The sequence below is a fragment of the Stylophora pistillata genome, chromosome 5 (assembly GCF_964205215.1).
Source record: "Stylophora pistillata chromosome 5, jaStyPist1.2, whole genome shotgun sequence".
Taxonomy (NCBI): domain Eukaryota; kingdom Metazoa; phylum Cnidaria; class Anthozoa; order Scleractinia; family Pocilloporidae; genus Stylophora; species Stylophora pistillata.
The window spans coordinates 32347468-32371841 of record NC_142523.1 but is presented as its reverse complement, the minus strand read 5'-3'; the positions used below and the strand labels follow the sequence as shown (position 1 = coordinate 32371841).

At 37.6% G+C, this 24374-nt stretch overlaps 2 protein-coding genes and 1 pseudogene across 8 annotated transcripts in view; 1 reads left to right on the top strand and 2 right to left on the bottom strand.

Moving 5' to 3' along the window:
- Positions 1-18063, bottom strand: part of LOC111343548 (sodium/mannose cotransporter SLC5A10) — a 28427-nt gene extending 10364 nt beyond the window's left edge. Inside the window, exons 1-7 of one of the 4 annotated variants that reach the window (XM_088761101.1) lie at positions 17458-18063; positions 10443-10726; positions 8781-8861; positions 7012-7116; positions 1448-1507; positions 655-759; positions 17-122 (exon numbers count right to left, since the gene is read on the bottom strand). In XM_088761101.1, the coding sequence (XP_088617227.1) occupies positions 17-122; positions 655-759; positions 1448-1507; positions 7012-7116; positions 8781-8861; positions 10443-10538 (553 nt within the window). In that variant the 5' untranslated portion in view covers positions 10539-10726; positions 17458-18063. Of the gene's footprint in view, positions 1-16; positions 123-654; positions 760-1447; positions 1508-7011; positions 7117-8780; positions 8862-10442; positions 10727-13305; positions 13490-16186; positions 16212-17457 lie in introns of those variants that run through there. The other 3 variants (XM_088761103.1, XM_088761102.1, XM_088761100.1) reach the window with 3 other exon arrangements.
- A 182-nt stretch (positions 18064-18245) lies between these two features.
- LOC148731497 (uncharacterized) lies at positions 18246-23356 on the top strand. 3 transcript variants are annotated; one of them, XM_088761188.1, is made up of 4 exons: positions 18246-18597; positions 18871-21557; positions 21832-21918; positions 22124-23356. In XM_088761188.1, the coding sequence occupies exons 2-4, from the start codon at positions 21382-21384 to the stop codon at positions 22215-22217; spliced, it is 357 nt and encodes a 118-aa protein (XP_088617314.1). In that variant the 5' UTR covers positions 18246-18597; positions 18871-21381; the 3' UTR covers positions 22218-23356. The 3 variants fall into 3 exon arrangements, 2 of the variants coding, with proteins under 2 accessions (XP_088617314.1, XP_088617313.1); XM_088761187.1 differs by having other exon boundaries at positions 18246-21557; XR_016001649.1 differs by lacking the exon at positions 21832-21918 and having other exon boundaries at positions 18246-21557.
- LOC111346054 (uncharacterized) overlaps positions 22723-24374 on the bottom strand; it is an 11366-nt pseudogene continuing 9714 nt past the window's right edge. The window contains exons 10-11 of the transcript XR_016001641.1: positions 23716-24374; positions 22723-23433 (exon numbers count right to left, since the gene is read on the bottom strand). The exon at positions 23716-24374 is cut by the window's right edge and continues 3375 nt beyond it. The product of XR_016001641.1 is annotated as an uncharacterized LOC111346054 (transcript). The remainder of the gene's footprint in view (positions 23434-23715) is intronic.

Here is a 24374-nt window from a genome sequence, read left to right as displayed (position 1 = left end):
ACTGTTTTTAGCTTACCCAAGACAGTGTAGACAGCAGTTATAGCCAAGGTCACAGCAGCAGAGATATAAATATTCCAGCCAATTGCTTCGTACAGGAACAAACTACCTGCATAGATGTCAACCTACAAAACAATTATTACTGATTCATAACACAACTTAGGGTGAAGTATAGCATTTTATTCAAAGTCTACAATTAGGATTCAGAATATTTCAACATCCCCACTGAGACCCTTTTGCCTGACGGAATTGGGGTTCTCAGCATTTTCCTTATTTTAAGGGTCTCCAAACTCTGTGATATGGATTTTTTTGTCGTTGCAAATTCGTTAGGTTAAGCAGCTTTCAATTTGGAGATACAAGTGTACAATAGGAAACTGCTTCCAGAATCACAGGGTGACATCACCAGTCACTGCATATAGGCAATACACAAACATTCCCTGCATGAAACACACATATCACATTCTATCATCATCATCCTGTCCGCCATGTCGTGTTTACATAATCTGGACCCAATATTCCACCAACGAGGCTTTGTTTGAGATTAGAGTTACATGTATCTACAGAGAATGTGGTAATTATCCCTATTCAGAGGTGAGGTAGAAATTAAGCTTGAATGATTGTATTCTTCTGCAACAATTCACCCCGAGTCATACTCACCGAAAACTTTGTGAACACATATGAAATCAGAGCCACCACAGTGAGATAGGTTCTGACCCACTGGCTCTGAAACCTTTTTTGCAGAAATTCAGGCATGGTAAACACCTGCAGTCAATGTAAAAAACACAGCATTGCATGACAAAAATGATTGTTTGCAATACATTGATAGTGACTTACACCACTTGAGTCTTAGAGCCAATAACAAAACAGCAAAACTGACCAATCATTTTACACAAACGGGACTAAGAACTTTCTACTGACAACAACTATTCACTTGACTCTGATGACGACTTCCGCACAGGTTGTCAAAATGTCAATCACCGCCACCAACAGCAAACTCACCTGGACGATCACACTACACTTTCACACAGTTATTGAGAGTGAGTTAACCCTTTATCTCTCAGAAGTGATTAATATGTAACTTCTCCCTATAATATCCATACACGATTCAGCAAACAGGTAATGAGAATACTCAAACTTATCAGGTAGAAGTTGTTATCTTCATCTAGCACCTTTTGATCGATCTAGTAACTTTTTTAGAAGAACATGTGTTGCAGCTGGAAGAGACAATTATCAATCAGATCTTGGGAGTTTAAAGGTTAGCATCAAGTCAGAATGAAAAGTGGCTTGAATTGTTCCAAAGCTAATCCCAGTATATATCAGCAAATGACATGAGGTGGAAAGCAGTTGGACCTTGCAAAAAAGACCACCATGCAATTTTAAGAAACAAATTTAAAACAAAGCCAAATAAGTGGTTCTCTTCTTTCTAAGATGTTTTAGCAAGAAGTCTTACCCTTGAACGCAAGTAAATTGGCAGGAAAACCCATCCAAGGAGGAGCAGAACCCAGCAAGCCTGCAAACAACAAAAAATAAATTTGACAATTTTATAAATGTAACAGTATGTGATAAACATGAAATCAATACAATGATGCACCCTTAATCATTCCTCTTTTCGAGACAAAAATTCTGATTCCAACTGAAAAGAAAAAACCTGCCTTGATAATCTTTGTATCAGTAACAGGTTTTAAGGACATGTATATTCAGGGACACTTTTCCAATAGTCCTTTTTACAGTTCCCGGCGCCATATTGAATGAGTAACCGCGCAAACATGATAGCGAGGTTAGTGTTGAGTCGCGTTGCGAGTTCTAGTGAGAGTTTAGTGAAATGTGGTGGTGCTCTGTCCTTTTCATCGAGATATTTCGACAATGAACGATACTTTCCCTACGCAGGATATTCCTCCTTCTTCTTCGAAAGGAAGAGGAAGACACTGTGCCGCTTTTTGGTTGTGCTAATAGCTATTATGACACAGCAGGCAATCCAACAGGTCTGCATTTCTTCTAGTTTCCGAATGACTTCCAGCAGCGAATCAGATGGTGCAATCTCCTGAATCGCCAGCATGGAAAGGACGGATTCTTCATCACAAAATCAATTTTTTTGTGCTCAGAACATTTCAAAAAAGAAGACATGCGAAAAAACGTGGGCAGGTCGCTGGAAATTGGTGAAAGGTTTATAACGTTTGTACGGTTGTTTTGTTGCTTGGATACCGAAAGAAAATGCCTGCTTTGATTTTCGGTATTGAAGTGTTTATGTTGGGATTTTTGTTTTGGGGGGGGGGGGGGGGGGGATTTTTTTCTCCTTATTAAAATGGTGATATTTATATTTCTTTGTGTACTGTGGTCTTATACGATATCTGTGAACTGAATGTAAAATTATAAAGTTGTAATGTACAATTAAAATGTAAAATTATAAATTTATAAAATGATGAGTTTAATTATTATATATATGGGCAGAACCATCTCGATTTAACTGGTCAGTACCGAAAAAACTATGGAAAATGCCTGCTAAAAGGGTCCCGGTAGCAACTGTGACAACTGAAGGAGAGTCATTTGAAGTTGAACAGGAATTATTTCACCAAGAAGTTAAAGCACCTGTGTCAACTGTCAATGCTGCTTCACCTTGACCAGCTCAAATTTAATGCTCAAATTGATTTAGGTGTAATCTTTCCTTACATTAAGAAATATTAATATTAATGTTGTTAGTACTCAGGGAAAAAAAGATGATGTTGGACTTGTAAAATCAAGATAAGGTACCATTGTACATTGTGTAAATAAGGGAAGTGATTGGCATGACAATAAAACGCGAGTTAAACTGTGTCTATGGGAAGGAGCTTCAAAATTATATTCTTCAAACATAACATTTCGAAGAGCCTATTGACAATAATTAACATTATTATTCACAGGAGAAAAAATAAACAGTTCTGTACAGTCTAAAATAATCCTAGTTGTTGCATATTGAGCAAACTCTTGCAGCATATTTTTGTGAACAAGTTCTTGTGCTGGAAATGGGAAAGGTTCTTTCAGTTCCACATAGTTAAGATTAATCCATGTAATGCAGATTCTGGACACCAGGCTCTTGCTGATCCCAAATCTATCAGCAAGATCTTGTACAAATAACCCAGCCTTTAGTCTCATAAGTATGAGCAAAAATTCATCCAAGAATGACAATTTCTTGAAGGCCCCGGCTTACTTCTGTTATCATCTGTTTGGTATGGCTGACTCTCTTTCGACAATTTCTCTCCTTTCCAGTACTGCATCTTTGCCAGCACTGGGTCAATAAAATTATAGAAGCTTATGAGTGCTCCATAGTTTGGGAATCCAGTATAAAATAGAACCGCAGACTCATCTTTAATTTTGTCAATTGAAAATTGGCACGCCAATAAATATCCCCCTCATTTTCAACTTCACTTAGTTTTTCTTTCAAGTCAGCTAATTGTACTTGCAGTGGCTCTATTTCCCGTTGCAGCTTAAGAACATCTGATTGTTGCAGAGCTGGTGAAGATGCAGCAGCATTGACAGTTGACACAGCTGCTTCAACTTCTTGGGGAAATAATTCCTGTTCAACTTCAAATGACTCTTCTTGAGTTGTCACAGTTGCTACTGGGACCCTTTAAGCAGGCATTTTCCGTGTTTTTTTCGGTACTGACTAGTTTAATCGAGATGGTTCTGCCCATATATATAATAATAAACTCATGATTTTATTAAATTTTTAATTTTACATTTTAATTTTACATTATAATTTTATAATTTTACATTCAGTTCACAGATATCGTATAAGACCACAGTGCACAAAGAAATATAAATGTCACCTTTTTACTAAGGAGAAAAAAATCCCAGCATAAACACTACAATACCGAAAATCAAAGCTCCATTTTCTTTTGGTATCCAAGCAACAAAACAACCGTACAAACATTATAAACCTTTCACCAATTTCCAGCGACCTGCCCACGTTTTTTCGCATGTCTTCTTTTTTGAAATGTTCTGAGCACAAAGAAGTTGATTTTGTGATGAAGAATCCGTCCTTTCCATGCTGGCGATTCAGGAGATTGCACCATCTGATTCGCTGCTGGAAGTCATTCGGAAACTAGAAGAAATGCAGACCTGTTGGATTGCCTGTTGTGTCATAATAGCTATTAGCACAACCAAAAAGCGGCACAGTGTCTTCCTCTTCTTTTCGAAGAAGAAGGAGGAATATCCTGCGTAGGGAAAGTATCGTTCATTGTCGAAATATCTCGATGAAAAGGACAGAGCACCACCACATTTCACTAAACTCTCACTAGAACTCGCAACGCGACTCAACACTAACCTCGCTATCATGTTTGCGCGGTTACACATCCAATATGGCGCCGGTAACTGTAAAAAGGGCTATTCACAAGTGTGTTCCTTGAACAACAGCCCATCAGTTTGCAAATAGTCACCCAATCGGAACTCTAAGTTCAAATTTTTAAGTCACTATTATGTGACCTAAAATTAATGAGTTTTTGTTCCCAAAAAATACTCCATAAGTTTATCTGACTTTAACTTGAGACCAAAAACACCGAATGACAAGAATTTTACAACCAGTAACCTAAATGACTGCAAGCCAACTTCTGCTTGAAATTTAGTTAACCCTTCTTGCTGTCCCATTAGTTGGCAGAGAACTGAATGAAGATATTGGCCCACCATCAAAGTTACCTACTTCCCCATTCCTTCTGATTCCTAACAGTAAATATAACTATTAGTGCTGTCAATAAGTTTGAAAGTAGATGGCAAATACCAGACTCGATTTAACAGGCCAGATTGTTAAAAACACCATAATGTTCTGTTACGTAACATGCATGCAACACTATAAATTATTCAGTTTAAATGAACCTTCAGAAAATTTTTAACAAAGAATTGACTCACAAATGCACATATCTATTTTTGGTCAAGTATGCATTCAATTCCACTCAACTAGGAAATGGCCTCAGCACAAATTTATTCATGGTACATCAATATATAGTAACAATATTAATTTTTTTTTTTTGGAAGTACTGATGGTGAAATGAGGCAAATGCAGCTAGCTAAAAGCAGCTGACAGACAACAGTTTTGGCTTCTTATCAGCTCTCATTGAAAGCTCAAGTTATCCCTTAGGAACACACTGGAACTATACTTGACTAGTAAATTTAAATCAACATACAGTCCGGTACTTAAAAGACAATCAAAACCCTTCATGAAGTTGTACAACCTTAGGGCTAGCTTTTATCTGCCCCTAATCTAGCAGCACACTCAAGACATTGAGTTCTCAACCTTGGCCACAATGGCGCCTTCATTTGGCACTATTTTATGTCCCGCATTGAATTTATGTTGAAGGTCAGACAAGTATGGCTTATAATCATAAGAGGGTAAGAGTACAGGCATTGTACTTTGCTTCACAATCTTGATGTGTCTATCTTTAGATGGCTACTGCATCTAATGAGGTCTTATAAACTCTTGACTAATGTGCCACTTAAGCAAGTTAAGCTTGTTTCAGCGGCAACTCACAGTTACATAATATCCAGAAAGACTGTTCAAAATGCAGTTTGGCTGGACTATAATTGAAAAATTTACAAGAATCAGCAAAAGAGAAGAAAATCACGCAAAATACAGCCTCCCATGTAGTTATCGTCATCATCATTTCTGCCATGTAACTATTACGTAATCTGAACAGTATATTCACACCAAGAGGCTTTGTTTGAGATCCTATTTATCAACAGAGATTGTAGTAATTATTATCTCAATTCAGTGAAGACAAGCTTGAATGATTGTAATCTTCTGTAACAAAGCACTATTGTTTTTCCAAAGCATTTCTTATGATATTGGAAAACATGCTCTGGGGTGTTTTGACTAAAAAACTCATCAGATGTTTATTTTGACAGAAGACTGCACTTAATGGCAGTGCTTATTTGCTTGCAATGGAGATCGATGCTGCTTGGAAATAAATAAGTCCTTGGGAAACACAAAAAGTTTTTCTCTTAATTGCAGTTAAAATAGTTTTTTTTTTTGTCCCATTCAAATACATGTACCATCTTTAATATTGTACTGGAAAACAACCCACAAGAATAGTTAATGAAAATAACTAAAATAGCCAAAATTTCATTTACAAAGGGGAACAAGTTACATTTCCTTCCCTAGTGGACATAACTACAGAGTTAATTCACTGATCATGGTTTATACATTTTCAAATTTATTCAAACTTTGAAAATTATCTCCTGTTGTGAATTTTTAATAAAGAAGACATGCTCTGTTTAGCAAACATCCAATTACATAAATCATTACAACACAACAACATCACCAACACCCACACAAAGCCTAAATTAAATAAACTTGCTTGCGATCTAGGAAAACAAGCTGACCTTTTTTGGAGCAATATCAGCTATGCATTATTTAGAAAACAAGCCACAGTGAAGGACGAGCATGATATCACCAAAGAACAACAACATCAACTTCTCATAATTTACTGTAGTTCTCTAGAACAGGCTGCTTTGTTCCTACTCATTCCAAAACAAGTAAACACAACTCTTTGTTGTCATGATGGTAGCAAAAGCTCAATCCAGTCTGTACTTTAGAGATTATTAATTGGGACCATGTAAATTATATCCCAGCCACAAGGAATTTTACAAAATTTCTCCAAGTCAACTGCTTCCTAAGCTGTGAGAGGTAAGACCCATTTTACTATTTCCCATTAACATGTAAATGAATACATGTATTTCCAGTTGAAGAACCATATCCAACTCAGGGGTTTCATTAAGGGCCAGGCACTGGGCAAATTGACCAGTTGTGAGGACGGTTTTGCCCACCTGATTTGACGGTCTAGAGTAAAGTTTATCTTATAAAGAAGTTCAGTTCAAAGAGTTTTGCCCACCTCTGAAAACCAGTTGACCTCCCGCAGAAAAAATTTATTGAAGCCCCTGCCAACTACTGCAGCATTACAAGCACAGAAAACACAATACAATTCCTACAAACAGCTGCAATTGAACATTAACCGCTGGACGACAAATCAAAACTAATTTAAGAGCTACCTGCCATTCATACGACACAACACCAATCCCTGTGGCAGCCCCAGAGCCAGCCAATCCAACAAAGTGCTCACTACCAATGTTACTGGCAAAAAGACTGGGCCCAACCTGGAATACGATTGGGAAAAAGGATTTCAGTCTAAGAAAAGAGCTGTAATAAAATCAAAGTGCATTTATAAGGAGGCACAAGTACATGGTTTTATATCTATTGCATGTCAATCCAAATATGAAAATAACATTTTTAAAATGGGTTGGTGGAAAAACAGTCAATTCTAAATTCTAAAAAGATCAAAAAAAAAATATATAGATCTTATTAAATTGTGTCAAGGCCATTTTTGGAATTAAATCAGGATTGGTTTTGAGAAACCATTGAAGGATAAAATCTTAGGGTTAAGCAATAAAAATGATAGGGAGGACTTTGGGAATAATCAGGAAATAATCACATGGTTTGGAGGAGAAAGGAAAAGAAAGCCAGCTTTAGTTCTGATTACATGGAATGGGGTTTCAGACCATCAAGAATTGAGAAATCAGGATCTCAATCTTGACGGAAAGCAAACTGACATAAAAGCATTTTCTAAGAGCTTAATAACTATACAATTTACAATTTACGCCCAATCCCCCTGCCCTTCTCTCTGGTATAAAAAAAAAAAAAAAAGAATTAAATCTTAGGAAATCTTAGATTCCCTGACAAATTCTAACTTGCAATTTTGTCTCAAGTATCATCCACAGAACACAGTCAATTACTTTGTTTAACCAGCCAATCAAAGTTACAAAGAAATGCTTTAAGCCTGAGTGTGGTTGAGATCAAAAGAAAAGGAGTACAGCTTCTTATCTCGTTTTTTATTGTTGACCCTTAAACCACATGAGTGACTGCCATCTAATTTCTCCCAACAATATGACACCCATACCACACATCATGAGGACTATGGGGCAGTTGTTCAAAGCTTGGTTAAGATAACCCAGGGTTAGAGTGAAATTTGATATCAGATCTGAAAGGTTTGAAGGAAAATTCAGTTTCTTTCCATTTTTCTACAATTTGATGATTGAATAGTACTCTAAAAAGAACTGGGAAAGTTATCCCAAAACAGCTTTTGAACAGAGAAATACAGAAACCCGGATTCAAATTTAACCCTGGATTAACACTAAATGGCTTTCGAACAACTGGGCCCATAACAATAAGCCAAATGATCATTATCAAGAGAAGTTCTTGACTGTTGAAAAAATTCTCCTTACCAGCACCTTGGGCAGGGTTCTTGTTAAGAGCCGGTAACCAGTTATTTTCACCGGCTATTCAAGTAAATGTTATCGGCTATTTCACTGAGACCCGGGACTGAAATAATTATTTACAGAAGTTATCCAACGATTTTTTAAATTTTTTGGAAAAATATCTCTTTTCTCCTTACAACCAATGTTGTAAAGATATCTATCACATGTTGCCAGTTTGAAAATACACCATATGTTAAAGAAATCCTGCTTTTTTGACCAAATTCGTCTCTCGCAGTCACCTCGTGAAATGACCTCCCACATGTTTTCCATTCCATTCTCCTCACGGCCAAGTGAAAAGGCTCTGTATTTATTGAGAAACCTAGACCCCGACGGGAGCCTATGCGCCACACACCCCAAACACGGGGGAAGGTAACAGAGTTATCTGCTATTTCTTATTTTTGACCTCCTTTGAAAAACTTTACCAAGAACCCTGCTTAGGAAAGTGTAGAAAACAGTATAAAGAGTTTGTATGCATGTAGGATGTAAAAGGTTACAACAGAACTTACCGCCCACCACATCATGGATCTTCCGGCCAAAAAGTATGTTTCCGCAGTTTCATCTCTGCCCCTCTGTTTTCGGAACTTAGACTGAAAAAAAAAAAAAAAAAAAAAAGGAAAATAAATGGTGATGGAGTCGTAAAAGCGGCAGTTGATATTCAACCTCACACTTGGTCAATAATGCATAAACATGAATATTGTGACAGTTTCTAATCATGTTATTTCTAGCAAGATGTCTGATTCAGCAACACTCAATTTCTTCATAAAGGAAAAAAGTTTTGAAGTTATCTAGACCAATTAATTACAAAAAATATGTTCAGAATGTGGCATCATGGATGACAGGTAAAACTGTTTTAAATCAACAAAATATTTCTGATTCCACTTTCAAGACACAACTCCAGATGTTCTTAAGAACAGTTATATTGTGGAGGTTTCAAAAGGTCAAAACAATAACTTTGAGAGGTAAAAACCTTCCAAAATATAGAAACAAAGCCAAACATTTATTCCCTTCAATGAGAATATAATTATTGTTATGAACATTCCCAAGGTTGAAATATAGCTTAGTGTGTTACGGGGTCAAGAAAGGGTGCAAAGCATACTCTAACGTACTATGTTGCCAAGGGACTTTTCTGATTACTTCAAATACAGTCTGTTATGAAAAATTTTGCCAACAAAATACAAACACAAATGTATTGTTCTTGTAAACTCCAAAGAGTTTGCAATTTGCATACACCAAGCTGGCACATATTTCAGATGACTGACAATCACAGAACTCTGCATACCAATGAGCAAGGCTTTGTACATAATGACAAAAAAACAATTGCCTTCCTCAATAATATTGACTCACAGTTTCCAACACAACCGAATCAGGGATCCATGACCTGGGGTTCGTTTCACGGGAAAAATAACTTCAAAGATGCTAGGAACGAATGAGCGCAACGGTGCTCCGTTGCAGAAAAGTTAAAGATCAACCGAGCTCTGTCAAAAACCTGTCAATCTTGTAAAATTAATGCTGTTAGTGTCATTTATTTATCGACTGCTATCGCGTTGAAGCACGAAATATTACTGAGAGAAGCTCACGATATACACACTGGCAAGATGACGGCGTTCACATGTTGTATTCATACGAAAGTTAAATAAAGGATCAAAAAAGGCAAATCTTTGCACGCATTTATCGCAGTACGACTTCGCCTTAGTCTATTTAGGGATAAAATTACGGCCACGTTCCAGACACCAAAGTCTACAAAAACAGACAATTGTATTTTAAAATTTTTCCTGTCGATTTTTAAGAATGCTGGGAGAGCGAAACTTAAAATATATTAAATCAACCCTGGCAGATGGCTGATGAGAATTTTTGTTTCTGGAGGCCATGGCAAATAGGATTTGAGAAGGTGAGTACGATGCGTTTGTCCACATCTAGAGTTCAGGCTGTGTCTGCATTCTGGAGTTCGTCTTTTTCGATAAAGCACCTTTCATAGTAACAAAGTCTGGTAAACACATCGTCTCCTACAATATAACATTTGCCGTAGATTCTAAAATTCTTTGTTAAAGATCCTTCCGGTCCACTCGTACTTTGACGCACGGAGGCGCAAAGCGTAAGTTGCAAACAACCTTGCGTGGGTTTAAAACCGATCGAATTAAATGAACTACAATTTTTTTTTTTTAACTTACCCAAAGTCCCACGATCATGCAAGCCATAAAATAGATCGCGATGATGATCCAGTCAGCGACCTTCAAGCGCTTTTGGTCTTCAGCATCCAACGTCATGTTTTTCGTCTACCAGGGATCAAGCCGCAGGGCGCCAAGTTCCACGTTGCACACTTACTCACTTCGTTCGACAACAACGGCTCAGACTGGCCCTCCTGGATGCAAATCTTTGCTCTTTGAGCCTGTCAAAGCGTTTTTCAGAAACTGGTGGAGATTTCGGCGGGGCTACAGTTTCCTGTTGAAATTTCCTGCGAAAGACGATGCGGTGATGCTCAAATTACACCCAAAAGTTACGTAAAGCGTCCCTCGCCCTTCAAGAAGGAAGCTTCGCTCGAAATGGGAAAGTGGGGGGCGTGAGAAAGGAGTGAGTGACACATCTCTTGACGTTTTGATCTGTGATTGGTTCTTTCAAAAACTGCAACGCTTCGTTTCTAAACCCCATCAATCGATCCGTAAATTTAGGAATCGAAGAAAGCCCAGAGACGGACGGCGAATCGCACGGGTAAAGTGACTTCGAAGACTGACAAAAAAATAATCCATTACAGGAAACGGTAAACAGCCAAAAATAAATTGTTCTCGTGAGCAGTAGACTGGACTTCACTTGCAAATCACCTTAAGAGTTGCCTTATAAATTTGGATAAAACAAAACTTTGTTATCTATTTAATTAAGTACTTGGTTGTTTATTTTAAGATGTATTTTTTCTTTGATTCCTTATTCTTCAAAAAGAGCCAATGTGAAAAATTTGCATATTTATCTGGTGACTTCTAAAGATTTGTACCTTGAGCAAAATAAAGAAAAAATGTATAACGCAAATTCAAACTTTGACTATCATAGTGGAGACCAGAGGTGATAAACAAATATTTTCATTACCATTACTACAGCATTATCATCATTATCGATGTCATCATTCCAAAAAAATAGCAGCCCTTTTAAATTAAACATTTGAATTTTTATCATCCACATCATATAAAGGTTGCAAAATCGATTTTGAACCTGTAAGCTCGTCCGACTTGAATGACTTAACATACTGAAACCCTTTTAATAGACAACGAAGACTTCGACTACTCAACAAGAACTGATCGCCTTCAAAAATCTTCTTTGTTCTGCTATGTTTTGTTTTGTTTTTGTTTGTTTTGTTTTGTTCTTTTTTTTTTTCGAGAAACTCATAAAAAAAACTTCGGAGAAGAATTCAGCACAATGAAATTAAGTTTTGAAGGTCGTTCTCTTTTGCAAACGTTCAACAAAGATTGGATTTAACATAGTTAGTAGAGGGGTTTTAATTAATTCGGTTGAAGATACGTCAAAATGGACTCATTGCATTCAATGTTTCTTAACCATTCCAAACTTTGACCTGATATTGAATTTCACGTAAAAACGTGTGCACTTAGACAAATTTGTTATTTCCCCGTGGACTTATAATGCATTAAACACCAGATCTCCGAGCTTCTTTCATTACGTAGCGGATTTTTCTACAAAATAAAAGAAAATGGCTTTTTATGAGGTGATGTGTTGATTAAAGAACGCGAAAGTCCTCTTCAAGTTGCGGTGGAACGAAAAATTAACCATTCGAAGACACAAGTCAAGAAATGGCTGACTACTGACGTTACCATCGACTTTAACTTAATCGACAAAATCAGGGCTTTCTTAAACCGTATGCATCCCTCATTGAGAGTGTGTTGGTTAAGTTTAAAAGAGATTTCTAAGAGATTTTCATTTTATTCGTGTTTGAGTCACGGTGAAGTATCGCGTGAAAATTTTACAATCCGCTTCTCGGTGAAGTAGACGTCAGTTGTGTTACGTAACGTTGACTGTGACGCTCGAGAGATCCGAAGCGTTGAAATGAGCTTGAAAACATCAACGTGACAAACACACCTTCTTGGCTCTCCTTTTTGATAATCAGTGATGTCGATATGCAATTGATATTCTACTGATCGGATAAAAAGGGAGTGACTTACAAATTCTAGTTCGCGTGAAAAATTCAGATTGGTTTTTAATAGCAAAGTAAGGGTTTTGGGTTTGTCTTCCGAAGATTACCGGATTAATTCTTCTAAGCTGGCAATTTGCCTCAAGCGCTGAAACCATTGAGTCTTTCGAGCCCATCGTTTTATATTTCACCCAGATACTGACGACAGCATGCAACTCAGAATATATATCTAAATAAATATTTGCACTTCCACAGACACTCTGACTCGTAATTCAATGTCATCATGCAAGCCATTTATATTCATTTCGACTTCATAGCATTGCTGCTGTCATCATGCAAGCCATTTATATTCATTTCGACTTCACAGCATTGCTGCCTTGGGGCATGTCTCGAAAGCTGGTCGAAAATGTACATCAAGGAGATTATGTTCGCTTGAGCAGATATGAGAATCTTTCTATTCGCGACCACAGAAGCATTGATAACGAGCAACAGCTATTACATAATCAGTTGGCAAATACTTGCAAACATAAAAATAATGTTTGCCCATGGCATAAAAGAACACAACACGATACATGAGCGCTCAATTATAATACTTGCATTCTTGCGCTACAAAACACTTCTATGTTGTTTTTAGCAAGGCAATACAACACCATTGGTGCAATTCATAGTTCTGAAGTTGCAAACAAAATCTATAAGTAAAATGTTAAACCTTGTCTTGGGGCGTTGTTTTGAGTTAGGTTCCAAAGCGCATGGGTTTTTTCTTCGAATTCGGACTTAACACATTTGACCTGTTGAGAAGAATCCTAGTGATATTCATGCTAAAATTTGAAGTTTACATAAATAACATCACGAAAAGTCGATGACAAATTAAAATTGCGTTCCCGTTAAACACTTAGAATTACCTCGTTACAGCTTCAAATGCAAGATAAATTCGCACAAATTGGATTTCTAGCTTACCGCCTACAGCCCGTGCCTGTGACTGCAGAGCAATGTTCTGGTTTAACGATGTTTGCAAGAGCAACTTTTGTCTGGTTTCATTTTATACCCATGAAATAGGACCCACGAACTTGATAGCCTTCGAAATTACCCCTCTCCGAACTCGATCCATAAGGAAACTGGAACTTTTTGACCTTGATGCGCTTGAAGAAGAAGACTTAAAGAGCTGGACATAAAATTCACGGCATTCTTGTTAAATGCATGTTATGTTTATTGCCCATAGTGCTGCTTTGAAAGAGTGCTCTTATTCTAAAATATTAAACTCCATAGACCACTTTCATAAATGGCTACCGGATTAATGTTCTTTTGTTTAAATTTAAATTGGCCTTTCTGACCTCGTTCTCCAGTACAAAATACAAAAGAAACATTATCTCAAGCGAGGCCAGAAAGGCTAATTTAAATTTAAACAAAAGAATATTAATCCGGCAAATGTGATGCAAAAACATTACACATCCAACTAGGTAAAAAAAATCTTGCACTTCCGCAAATTTATTTCATTCATTTACAAGGCATAATCGTATTCCATTCGCCTTTTACTTGAACATTTCCCCAGGTTCAATGTTTTGGTTACATTTCAATCGTACACGAAATAAATTTTTCTTCTAACAATGGCGAAAAATGTCATCGTTTCTGGTCACAGGGCACCCACACAAGCGGCGTGTCTGGTCGTTTGCTCGAAATATAAAGAAATGTCAAGGAAGAATATTGAAGAGTCGTAATATCGTAAACTTATATCAAGGAATGTCTATGATAAGGCTCAAAATAAATGTAAACTACCTCACTTGCTGTGTATTATTGTCGTTTCTGTGGTCGGCACACACGAGGGGACTAGTCCCGGCGACAAGTCTTTGAAGGGTTTACACGAGGGGACCGGTAGCAGGGACTAGTCCCTCAAGGCGTTCACATGAGGGCACTCAATTGCACAAGAACATAGGAAAATTAAGAGGCAAAAGATATTTCTTAGTCTGTTGTGCTACACGAAAACAATGAAAATTTGGTAACTTTTCATTGTAGCACTATTAAATATCAATGCAAATGAACTACACTTATTCAGTCGGATTATTCATGCTTTTGCGTGTTCCGTTTTTGTTTTTATTTTTTAAAAGACAGAGTCGGATAGGGTAAAAATTCCATCAAAAAGTTTCTGAGACATCTGTATATGTTTACAAAACTAGAAATAGTTTTTTATTCTTCAGTTGTAGAAATCTAGAATTCAGGGAAAATTCACAGAAACTGCAATGTTTACAAATACCGGAAGTCACGCATCATACTGACCCGTGATTGGCTTATTTACCGTTTAGTCGCAGGGACTGGTCGCACAAACAGTTCACACGAAGGGACAAACATTTGTTTCATGCGACAAATCCCTGCGACTAAACGGTAAATAAGCCAATCACGGGTCAGTATGATGCGTGACTTCCCGTATTTGTAAACATTGCAGTTTCTATGAATTTTCCCTGAATTCTAAATTTCTACAGCTGAAGAATAAAAACCTATTTCTAGTTTTGTAAACATATACTGATGTCTTGAAGCCGATGTCTTGAATTCTTGCGACCAGTCGCAGGGACCAAATTTTGGTCCCTGCGACCACAGAAATGTGTAGATCACACGAAGGGACCAGTCGCATGAAACTGGTCGCTGGGACTAGTCGCAGGGACTAGTCCCCTCGTGTGTGCCGACCTTTATAAAAGCTGACGTTTCGAGCGTTAGTACTTCGTCATCGCTCCGACGAAGGGCTAAGGCTCGAAACGTCAGCTTTTATAATCGTAACGGTAGCCAATTTACCATTTCAACTTTGTTGATATGTTCAAATTATTCCTTGATATAAGTTTACGATATTACGACTCTTCAATATTCTCCCATACATTTCTTTATATTTCGAACAAACGACCAGACACGCCGCTTGTGTGGGCACCCTGTGTTCTGGTTTGCGTGCGCAAACACAACGTGGCCATACAAAAGGCATTGACATGAGATAGCTTCGTGACAACCCAGATACAAAAGCGTCCTTGCTGAATAATCTTAAACGTTTCTCGCGTAAGATCACATAAGCTCCAGAAAAACTGAATGAAAACGAAACCAAAGAGATTGACCACCTTTTTTCGGACCATTAATTTTCTTAACTCCAATCGAGTTTGTCACGTTTACTTAGCACACGTCGTCGCATGAGCTCGTATGACTCCCGCAGACATGTGGCAGTAAACGGCTGAGGTCAAAGGATCGCGAGCGTTACTTAAATAGGGACAAAAAGATTGTGAAAAATTTCTTATCAAGGTCGAAGGTAAATTAGATAATTCTACGGCTTTTCTCCCGTCTTTAACCATCTTTAATGGCAGCGAGATAGCGTGAATATAAGTTTGTAGAATATTGCGTTACATAGTGTCACAAAGCGTTACCACTGTTAGGAACTTTCCATTACTCAATCGTAACGTAAATCTACTCTTCTAAGTAAAAGTAAAATAACCGATGACGAGTACTGTAGGGTAAATACACTATCTTGAGTATTGAATAACAGGCATTTAAATAAGAGGAACGAGAGTGATTTCTTGACCCACGAATACTCTACGTCCCATCGAAAGTAAAAAAGTTTTGACGGGTCTGCGCGACTCCTCTCGCTCCTTGGTGACGAATTTGTTCTTAGCAGGCAACCGACGTGATACATAAAGAGTCGAAACTGCAGTCTTGCCCAAGAATCTCGACACAAATGGCAACAGTTACACTCTCAGCCGACGCCATGGCGGGAGGAGTAATATCAAAGACAAAAATAATAGCTGTGGTTACACTCACCTCCTACCCGAGGTAACCCTGTGGGTAATAACCTTGGATTGGGATGGTTTGGATATATCAACAAAGTTGAAATGGTAAATTGGCCACCGTAATGATTACAAAAGCTGACGTTTCGAGCGTTAGCCCTTCATCGGAGCGAATAGAGGAATTGTGGGTTGTGTGTGCTTTTAAAGGCGGAAAATGGAGCTACGTTATTGGTGGGTGCATGGCAACGAGAAAAACATGAATAAATTAGTGGATTTTCCCCACTTTCATTCCACTAATTTATTCACAACTGGGAGCAGGCCGTTAAGTTGATTCGTAATAAACCCGTGAAAGTGATAAATGAGATACAATGAAGTATATGAAGTTCATATATTTTGTACTGCGGTATTAGATACATATGGTTTATTACGAATCAACTTAACGGTTTCCTCCCAGTTTGCTTGTTAGCTCAATTGGTAGAGCGCTGCACTAGTATCGCAGAGGTCAGTGGTTCGAATCCCGTGCAAGCCTGATTTTTTTTTTTTTTTTTTTTAAGTCCGATTTTCGCTATTGCATAAATAGCGCTATCTACTGTGAAGATCGTGCATCATATGTATCTAATACCGCAGTACAAAATATATGAACTCCATATATTTCATTTTACCTCATTTAACAATAATGTATGCTTTAACGAAAACTATCTTCTTCATGCTCTCGGTTTTCGATAGAATAAACCAGTAAAAACAATTACGGTTGTGAACGTAATTTGTCACCCACGATATTAAAAGGTAATCAAATGGTTTTCTCGTGAACTAGGAAATAATTTCCCTTACGTTTTGTCAAAATTCTGATAATTTCCCTCGCCTAAAGGCTCGGGAAATTATCAGAATTTTGACAAGACGCAAGGGAAATTATTTCCTAATTTCACTCATCGCCATTTGATTACACATACTAATTTACATGTAAAAATTTGTTTTCTACTAGTACCAGAATGGCAATGTTATTTAGTGAATCAGGGAACAGAATAAACTAGGGGTATTCTGCTAGCTCAGTACATTTTATGTTGCAGGTGGCAGTAGGTTAGTAAAGAAAGAAAAGAAAAAGCAAAAAGAAATAAAATGAAATAAGTAGAGGAAGAAAAGTAGCATAAAAAGAAGACATGCTATAAATTATACATAATTGTGATGGGAAACAAATGCTAGTTGGGAAAGTAAGATCATTGCTGCTCAGAAAAACAATAACAAAGGTGGAAAGTGAAAACTTAATTTCTTGTCAGTTAAAATGGACATTTTGTACTTAAAACATACCTCGGTTTATTCTTACTCTTGTTGAGGCCAGTTTTTGTACTTTGGGGGGCTTCAATCCTACACGTTACAGCAGTGTGTCCCAGGTTTATACGTAGAACTGTTTTGGCCAGCTTGATACAAATTCAGTAATAACGATTGGGGATTAAGGATGGCTGTGCCACTTACACGAGTGCTCATGATTTGTCTTCTCGACGGTCTGACCGAAATGCCGTTGACATGCCGATTTATACGGTTCAAGCCACCACTTTAATTTGTAACCCTGATAATACGTCGTCCTCGGATCACTGCTTCAGCTTTTCAAAACCGTCTCATTCTTAGCCTTAGCTCTTTCAAAAACAAAACTTACTTGCCACGGACTCACCACCCGCGAAAAACAAAAATTGGTTCTGTCCTGGTGTACCGGTTCACAAGGGAATTACCATTGTTCTTTCTTTGTTTAGGAGTTATCGGTTAGCTATTGTGTACTGTTTGGTCTTTTGTATTGGCTCTTGTGAACCGGTACACGAGGACAGAACCCAAAAATTTCATATCGTGTGCAACTTCAGTTCGGCTTTGGCAAAATATATAATTGAGCATAAGAACTACCCAAAAGACAGAGCCACTTATTTCAAGGCTGTGCTCCAAGAAAAATTTGAGGGAGCCCAGTGCTCTGAAACTGTGAAATCCAGGGCGGCCAGAATATGCTTGTTATGAAAAACTAAGATGCCCGAGTCGCCCAAGAGCAAAAGTAAGGCGCCAAGGGCCAGCGGACGCTGCTTAGACCACAGCACTGTATTTACATCCAATAGCGCTTTATACTAATGACGTCATGAGACTTTAGACCCCCCGCGTGACTCAGACAAACAAACTCCACTTCTTTGAGAGCTACAAGGGAAATGGCGAGTAGTTCGCTTATTCCCTTACAGTTCTGACCGACGAGGAAGGCTTTCCTGGCTCCAAATTTGAAAGAGAACCGGAAGAATACACTGTAGACAAGCTAAAACGGTGGTTAAAATGTAGGGGCTTAAAATTAAGCGGTAAACGAGAAGATCTTGTACAGACTGTGTGAGATGCGGGAATTATCACACCCTTGATCCGGCAATCGATCATGGAAAATGGTTTGCTTCCAAAGTTCTTCAAGAAAATTCTGATGTATACAAGGTAAAAAGGGGGTTGACAGGCCTACACGACTCCCCGGCGAGTGTTTAGAATAGCCGGTTCAAAGTTTGGCCCTCACGAGTATGTCTTTGAGCGATCGCCCTCTTTTGTAAGATACGAGCGGCGGATTTTTGTATATTGCGCTAAATACTGGTTGTGTTTCTATTAAATGCCAGTTCATGTAGTTTATGTAATTAATGTTCGTGCAGTTGTCATCGAATAATTTCTGTTTCTTTGACGCTGAATTTTCTCTTTCTTTCGGTGCTTTCCTCTTAGGAGCATGTGCTCAACTTACTTGCGCTGGTCTAAGATTTGCCTCCAGTGGATCGGGAAATTCGGCTGTTGGACCTTTTTCGCCGGGCCAGTGAAGAGCACAAATATAACTTAAGTGTTTCTTGTTATATTTTTCTCCGTAAAAAACTCACGCGGACAAGCCACTAGCCAACGCTTGCACTTTGCCATGTCTCACGAAGGTTTTGGTAGGAATGAATACTTTCTTCCCCGATTCCTTTCTCTCTTTGAGTGATTTTGGCCATTTATCTGCATATCTTGAGTCTGTCTTACACACACCCCAACAACAGTATTTGGTACCAACCATACCGCTTCCTTTTAGAACGCCAAGTCATTTTTTGAGGAAATTTTCCGTCGTTTTGTTTTAATTTTACAGCTCTCGCTCATACATTTCATTAAGCTGGTCGCAATGTTTGTCTGAGTCTGTGCGGGGGGTCTCATAGGTTATCACGTAGCAAAATCTATTTTTAGTAATAGTATAAAGCGCTATTGAATCACGATGCATCCTTTTGTTAACTGCCTCGTTCTTCAAAGAATGCCGACAAGGTGGACATCAATGGCCCTGTATTTTGCAGTTGCTCCTTCCAAAGATTTGCAGAATTTCAAATCTAAGTTTACGGTATTCTCTCTAAGCTTTACCTTTTTACGTTGTCGACCAGACTCACGGCGTAAACATTATAATTGTAAAAGTTATCAGCTTTTAAGGTCACGTTAAGCTGTCCGCTGACCAGTAAAATACTGTATCATGAGGGGACGCAAATCGTCTGCACTGCAAGTACCCCGGAAAGTCCCATACATTTTCTTAGACTAAAAGTCTAAGAAAATGTATGGGGCTTTTTGAGCGCTCCAGGCAGCTTTCCTGTAAGGCGTCATAATCTTGTTGCTGCCGACATCGATGTGACAGATAATTGCTTTTACTGTGTTTTTTTTGCCGGCTTATATTGTCATCAAGTTTCAATAAGACGGCTCTCATTTTTCACGAGAACAATAAAGTTTTTGTAAATTACGAGATCGGATGCACGCACTGTTTCAACTAATTCGCTCTTCTTGCTTGGGAATACATTAATAAAATGCCGGCGGACCTTGAGACCTCCACAAAGCTGGAAATACCAAATAAACGGGGGGTAAAATCGCGAAAAAATACTCCCAAAGAGAAACGTAAACAAAGTAGAGAATGGAGAAAGCGAAAGCGACAGCAGAAGAAAGCGGGTAATCTGGCCTAAGTTCTGCCTGGCATCGATGGTGGACCAAATGTGGGTGAGACAAACTCTATTGATAAAAAATCATTTTCTCCAAATCTGGATACAAAATAGGTAGGCAACGAAAGCGGACTTATCATGCTTAAGGCTAATTCTAAAGAAGAAATGGAAAGTAATGTGAAGCGACCACGATTAACAACCGTTTTAGATGTAAATTATTCAAGATCAAGAATGCTTGGGAGGGCGCTTGGAGACGATGCAAGACGAAGGCGGGCTCAATATTGAAGGACGTTTTTGGCACAGACAACTTTTAAACGTATTGGTAGTTAGAAAAATATCCATTTGAAGAGTCATCACGAGACTCAGGTAAACAGAACTTCAAATATTCGAAAAGGCTGATTGCTGTGGAGTGACGTCATAAACCGGCTAAGTGTATTTGCTGCCTTATGTTTTGTTGTGAATGTTGGTTTTGTGGTGTATCAGAACTCTATACCGTTAAATTTCATTAAAGATCCATCAAAGTGCCTGAGTTTGATTTTGCAGCTTATAGTGGTTGATGGAAGATGCATTTAAAGTTAAATTTCCCGTAGGTACTATAAGTTGGAATCACCTGAAACCATCTGAAACCCCCAAGGAAACTATCTGAAATTACCTGAAAATATCTCGAAACAATTTAAAACAACATGAAAGCACCTAAAAAACTACGGGTGACATCAGAAAATAAGTGTTAACAATCGAGTTTATCCACAGGGAACCCGGCTTACGGATATCGTATATTATGCCCTTCAGTACAGAATAGGCACCACAAACAGGTCTTCAAGGAAACATTCCATTGTTCTTGTTGAAAACACACTCAATTGGCTCTACGAATGGCTGGGAGCTGCACGGGAATATGCGAATTCATTTCTTGACAAGGCACTTGCGTGACAATAACGACATGAGATCACGAATGCAAAGAAGAAACTGTTTTAAATCGAAAGAAATACGTGAAGTTTTTTCAACGGGATCACTGATGCAAATTATATATGAAAAAGCCCAGGAAGGCCTGAAGATTTTCAAACTTCCTAAGGAAATGTTGAACATTGTGTTTTTCTTTAATCAGAGACGAATTTATAGCGTGACCTAGAATTTCACTGACTTTGTCATTGCAAAAGTGAAATATATGTGGATTTTTTGCAAGGTATTTTACTGCAAATGACAGAATATAGCTGATGAATGGTGGCCTTAACTTCCACTGCCTAAGTAAATTTCAGGTGATTCCAACTTTTAGTACCTACGTTAAATTTCCAGGTTATTTATGTCTGTCAATCTTTACTCTTCATATTTTTTTATTTTTGCAATGTTGTTATGTTACATGTCGAGCCATGTTATGCTACTCAAGCAAAAAGGTGGTGATACTAACAAATATATAAATGAACTTTGCCAGCGAGGCCGGATTGGACACAGAGTGCTGTGTATTCTGCAGTTATTAAGGTAGGTTATACCTGCAATTGCTAAATGACATGCATCATAGCAGAATTCTACAGTAACACAAAACATTTTCAGGTTACCGGTATTTGTGATGCAATTTATTTCTAATCAATTAGTGACAGCTTTCTTGACTTTATGGAAAGGCAGAAATCTGTCCACAAACATGAACATATTTTATCTGTGGTGAACAGGGATTATATATCTACAAATAATAGTGAATATTATGACTTTAGCCAAGTTAATTCATTATTAAGTCGTACGTGCACTTTATTGATAGGAATGTGCCTGTCCTGATGTTCCTCGTGGGGAAGTCTGTGCTGAGTGTTTCCCAAAGAGCAAAGCAAATATTGGGGGAGGGGGGGGGGTAGGTACAACTCTGCATTTCCGTATTGACATGCATAAAAACGTCCAGCTTGCAGTATGGTACTTCACTTTCTATTTGGAACCCATGTCTTTAAATCTCACTTGGGATACTCAGTTTGACAGAGTTACCAGCAGAAATATGGTAGCTTTGGATTATAAAGGTGGAAACTAAATTCACTGTTTTTTTTTTTTTCTCTCTGTTTCAGATGGACAGGATTAAGAGATGACTTGCTCTTTCCCCTTGAAGAGGAACCATGTGATGTCAATTTATGTGCTCTGCATGCAATGTATAACACTTGAATTTTTAAATTGTGTACACCTATTGTAATATGGCACAGTCAACATTGTTTTCTTTTAAAGAAATCTATTTTCTTGAAGTTTAATCCTGTAATAATAATATTTTTGTTTAGTGTTGCCTGATCACTTCTGAGATAAATATATATTTGTCATATTTCTTTGATTAATTAACCCTTGCGAAATGGTTTCCTAGCTTTCTAGGATTCCTAGGATTTTCCTAGGAATTTCTTAGGAGTCAGTGGAATTTTCCTAAAAACATTTAAGCTCTCTAGAGGTGTGAACAAATATTACTAGGTTCCTAAGAATTTCCTAGGAAATTCCTAGGAATGATTACAGGTAGAATTTACATAAAAAAATAGATTCTTGATCCTTGGGAAATTCTTAGGAATTTACTAGGAAAAATTATTTTTTAAAATAAAACCTTAATTTTTAAGAATTATACTTGTGAGTTTAGCTTTTGAAAGAAAAGTGCCATTTTAGATGTTTCAAAAAGTCACTACTTGCAATATACCACAAATTTTTTTTATTTTGCATTATAATTTACAACTCATTAATTTTAAAGCAGATATTCTTGAAGTTTATACAATTTCCAATAAAACATCAATTTTTTATCCTTCAATTGCATATCACAATACATTGAAATAAAAATTTACTGTAGTAAAGAATACAAGCAGAAAACTAAATCAAATGCAATTCAAGTGGGATTTCAATCCATGTGTTTGGTGCTCCAGTCAGATAATAAAAAATGCTATACTGCAAGGACAGTGACTCTGACCACACTGAAATACAAAGTTATATCAGCCTGAGGCATCCCTGAAAAATGGTTTATCACAATGTGTAAGATTCAGCCAACATAATTTTGCACTGTCTCCTGATTTATTCCAATTATATGGTGAATTCTACATACTTTCCATTTAAAGTAAACTTAAGTTCAATATAGATAGTATCAAGTATCAATTTATTTGCCAGATTAGAATATTTTATACAAAAAGCTTAAGAACATATCTTTACTTAAATATTATAACAAGGAATTCTTATTTGAAGCGATGGGAAATTTCAAATCTGGCATATTGAGACTTAAAAAGTGATATTTTCTTATATCTAACCACAGACAGCATTAAAGTTTGGAAATCTTATTATAACATGGTTTCTGGAATTGCCATTTAGAAGCATAATCTTCTCCAAAATTTCAGTGACACTCTTTGCTTTCAGGTCAGACCTAAAACATCGAGAATAAGAAATATCAATGCGATGCTTCTTTTCAAAAAGTGCTAGAGGAATAAAAGAATAGTTGTAGGTTCAGAAGGAACAGTTGAGGAAGAGAGGATTTTGAAACTAATTTCTTAAGCTTAATTGCCATTTTTATAAAAGAATTGCTTATCAATTCTATAGTTTTTTTCGTACTGGTTTTGAAACTTACAAGCATCATTGAAGCTTGAAGTGCATTGAGACATTGTGAAATGCGCTATATAAGCTTAAGCATTACATTACATTTTCTTACCCGGTCCAACGTAACGATGCACAGAGCGCATGTGATTTTCCATTGTCTGTTGTCGTGAGAGAACACGTTTACAAGCCGTACATTCATACTTCTCTTGGCCGTTAAGTTTGACTAATTTGTAAATTTGATGTTCATTCCCATCCATGGTTCATACTAGCAGGCGTTAACACTAACTTTAAAAGTCATTTATCGCTACTTCGATCACCGCTCATAAGATGGCGACCATGGCGCTGAGTGGATCACACGATCACTAGTCCCAGTCTTTCATGAGCAAAATCTTCACATGACCGACACATGACCAAGTATAATCCAATAAGGTGAAGTTTCCAGGCTTGCCGCTCAATTCAACGTTCTATTCCGCTCTACAACGTCCTTTACTCGAAAGTTTTTTGCGTTGCAGCTGAGTCTTGCTGTGTTCTTCTCTGATCTAAACGTTTTAAAGCGTTCGCAGCGTTATGTGGGTTCTGGTCGAGTGGATCGAAGAAGGTCATAGCATAAGCGTCTTAAAAGACAAAGACATAATACGTTATGGAAAAGAAATCGCAACACGAATAGAATAATGTCGTGGAATTGTCGCCATACGAAGTAAAAGAGGGCACTCAGATTTTCAAGGCGAAAGTTGTTTCTGTTCATAGTAAGTATTACACTTTTATTTGGTT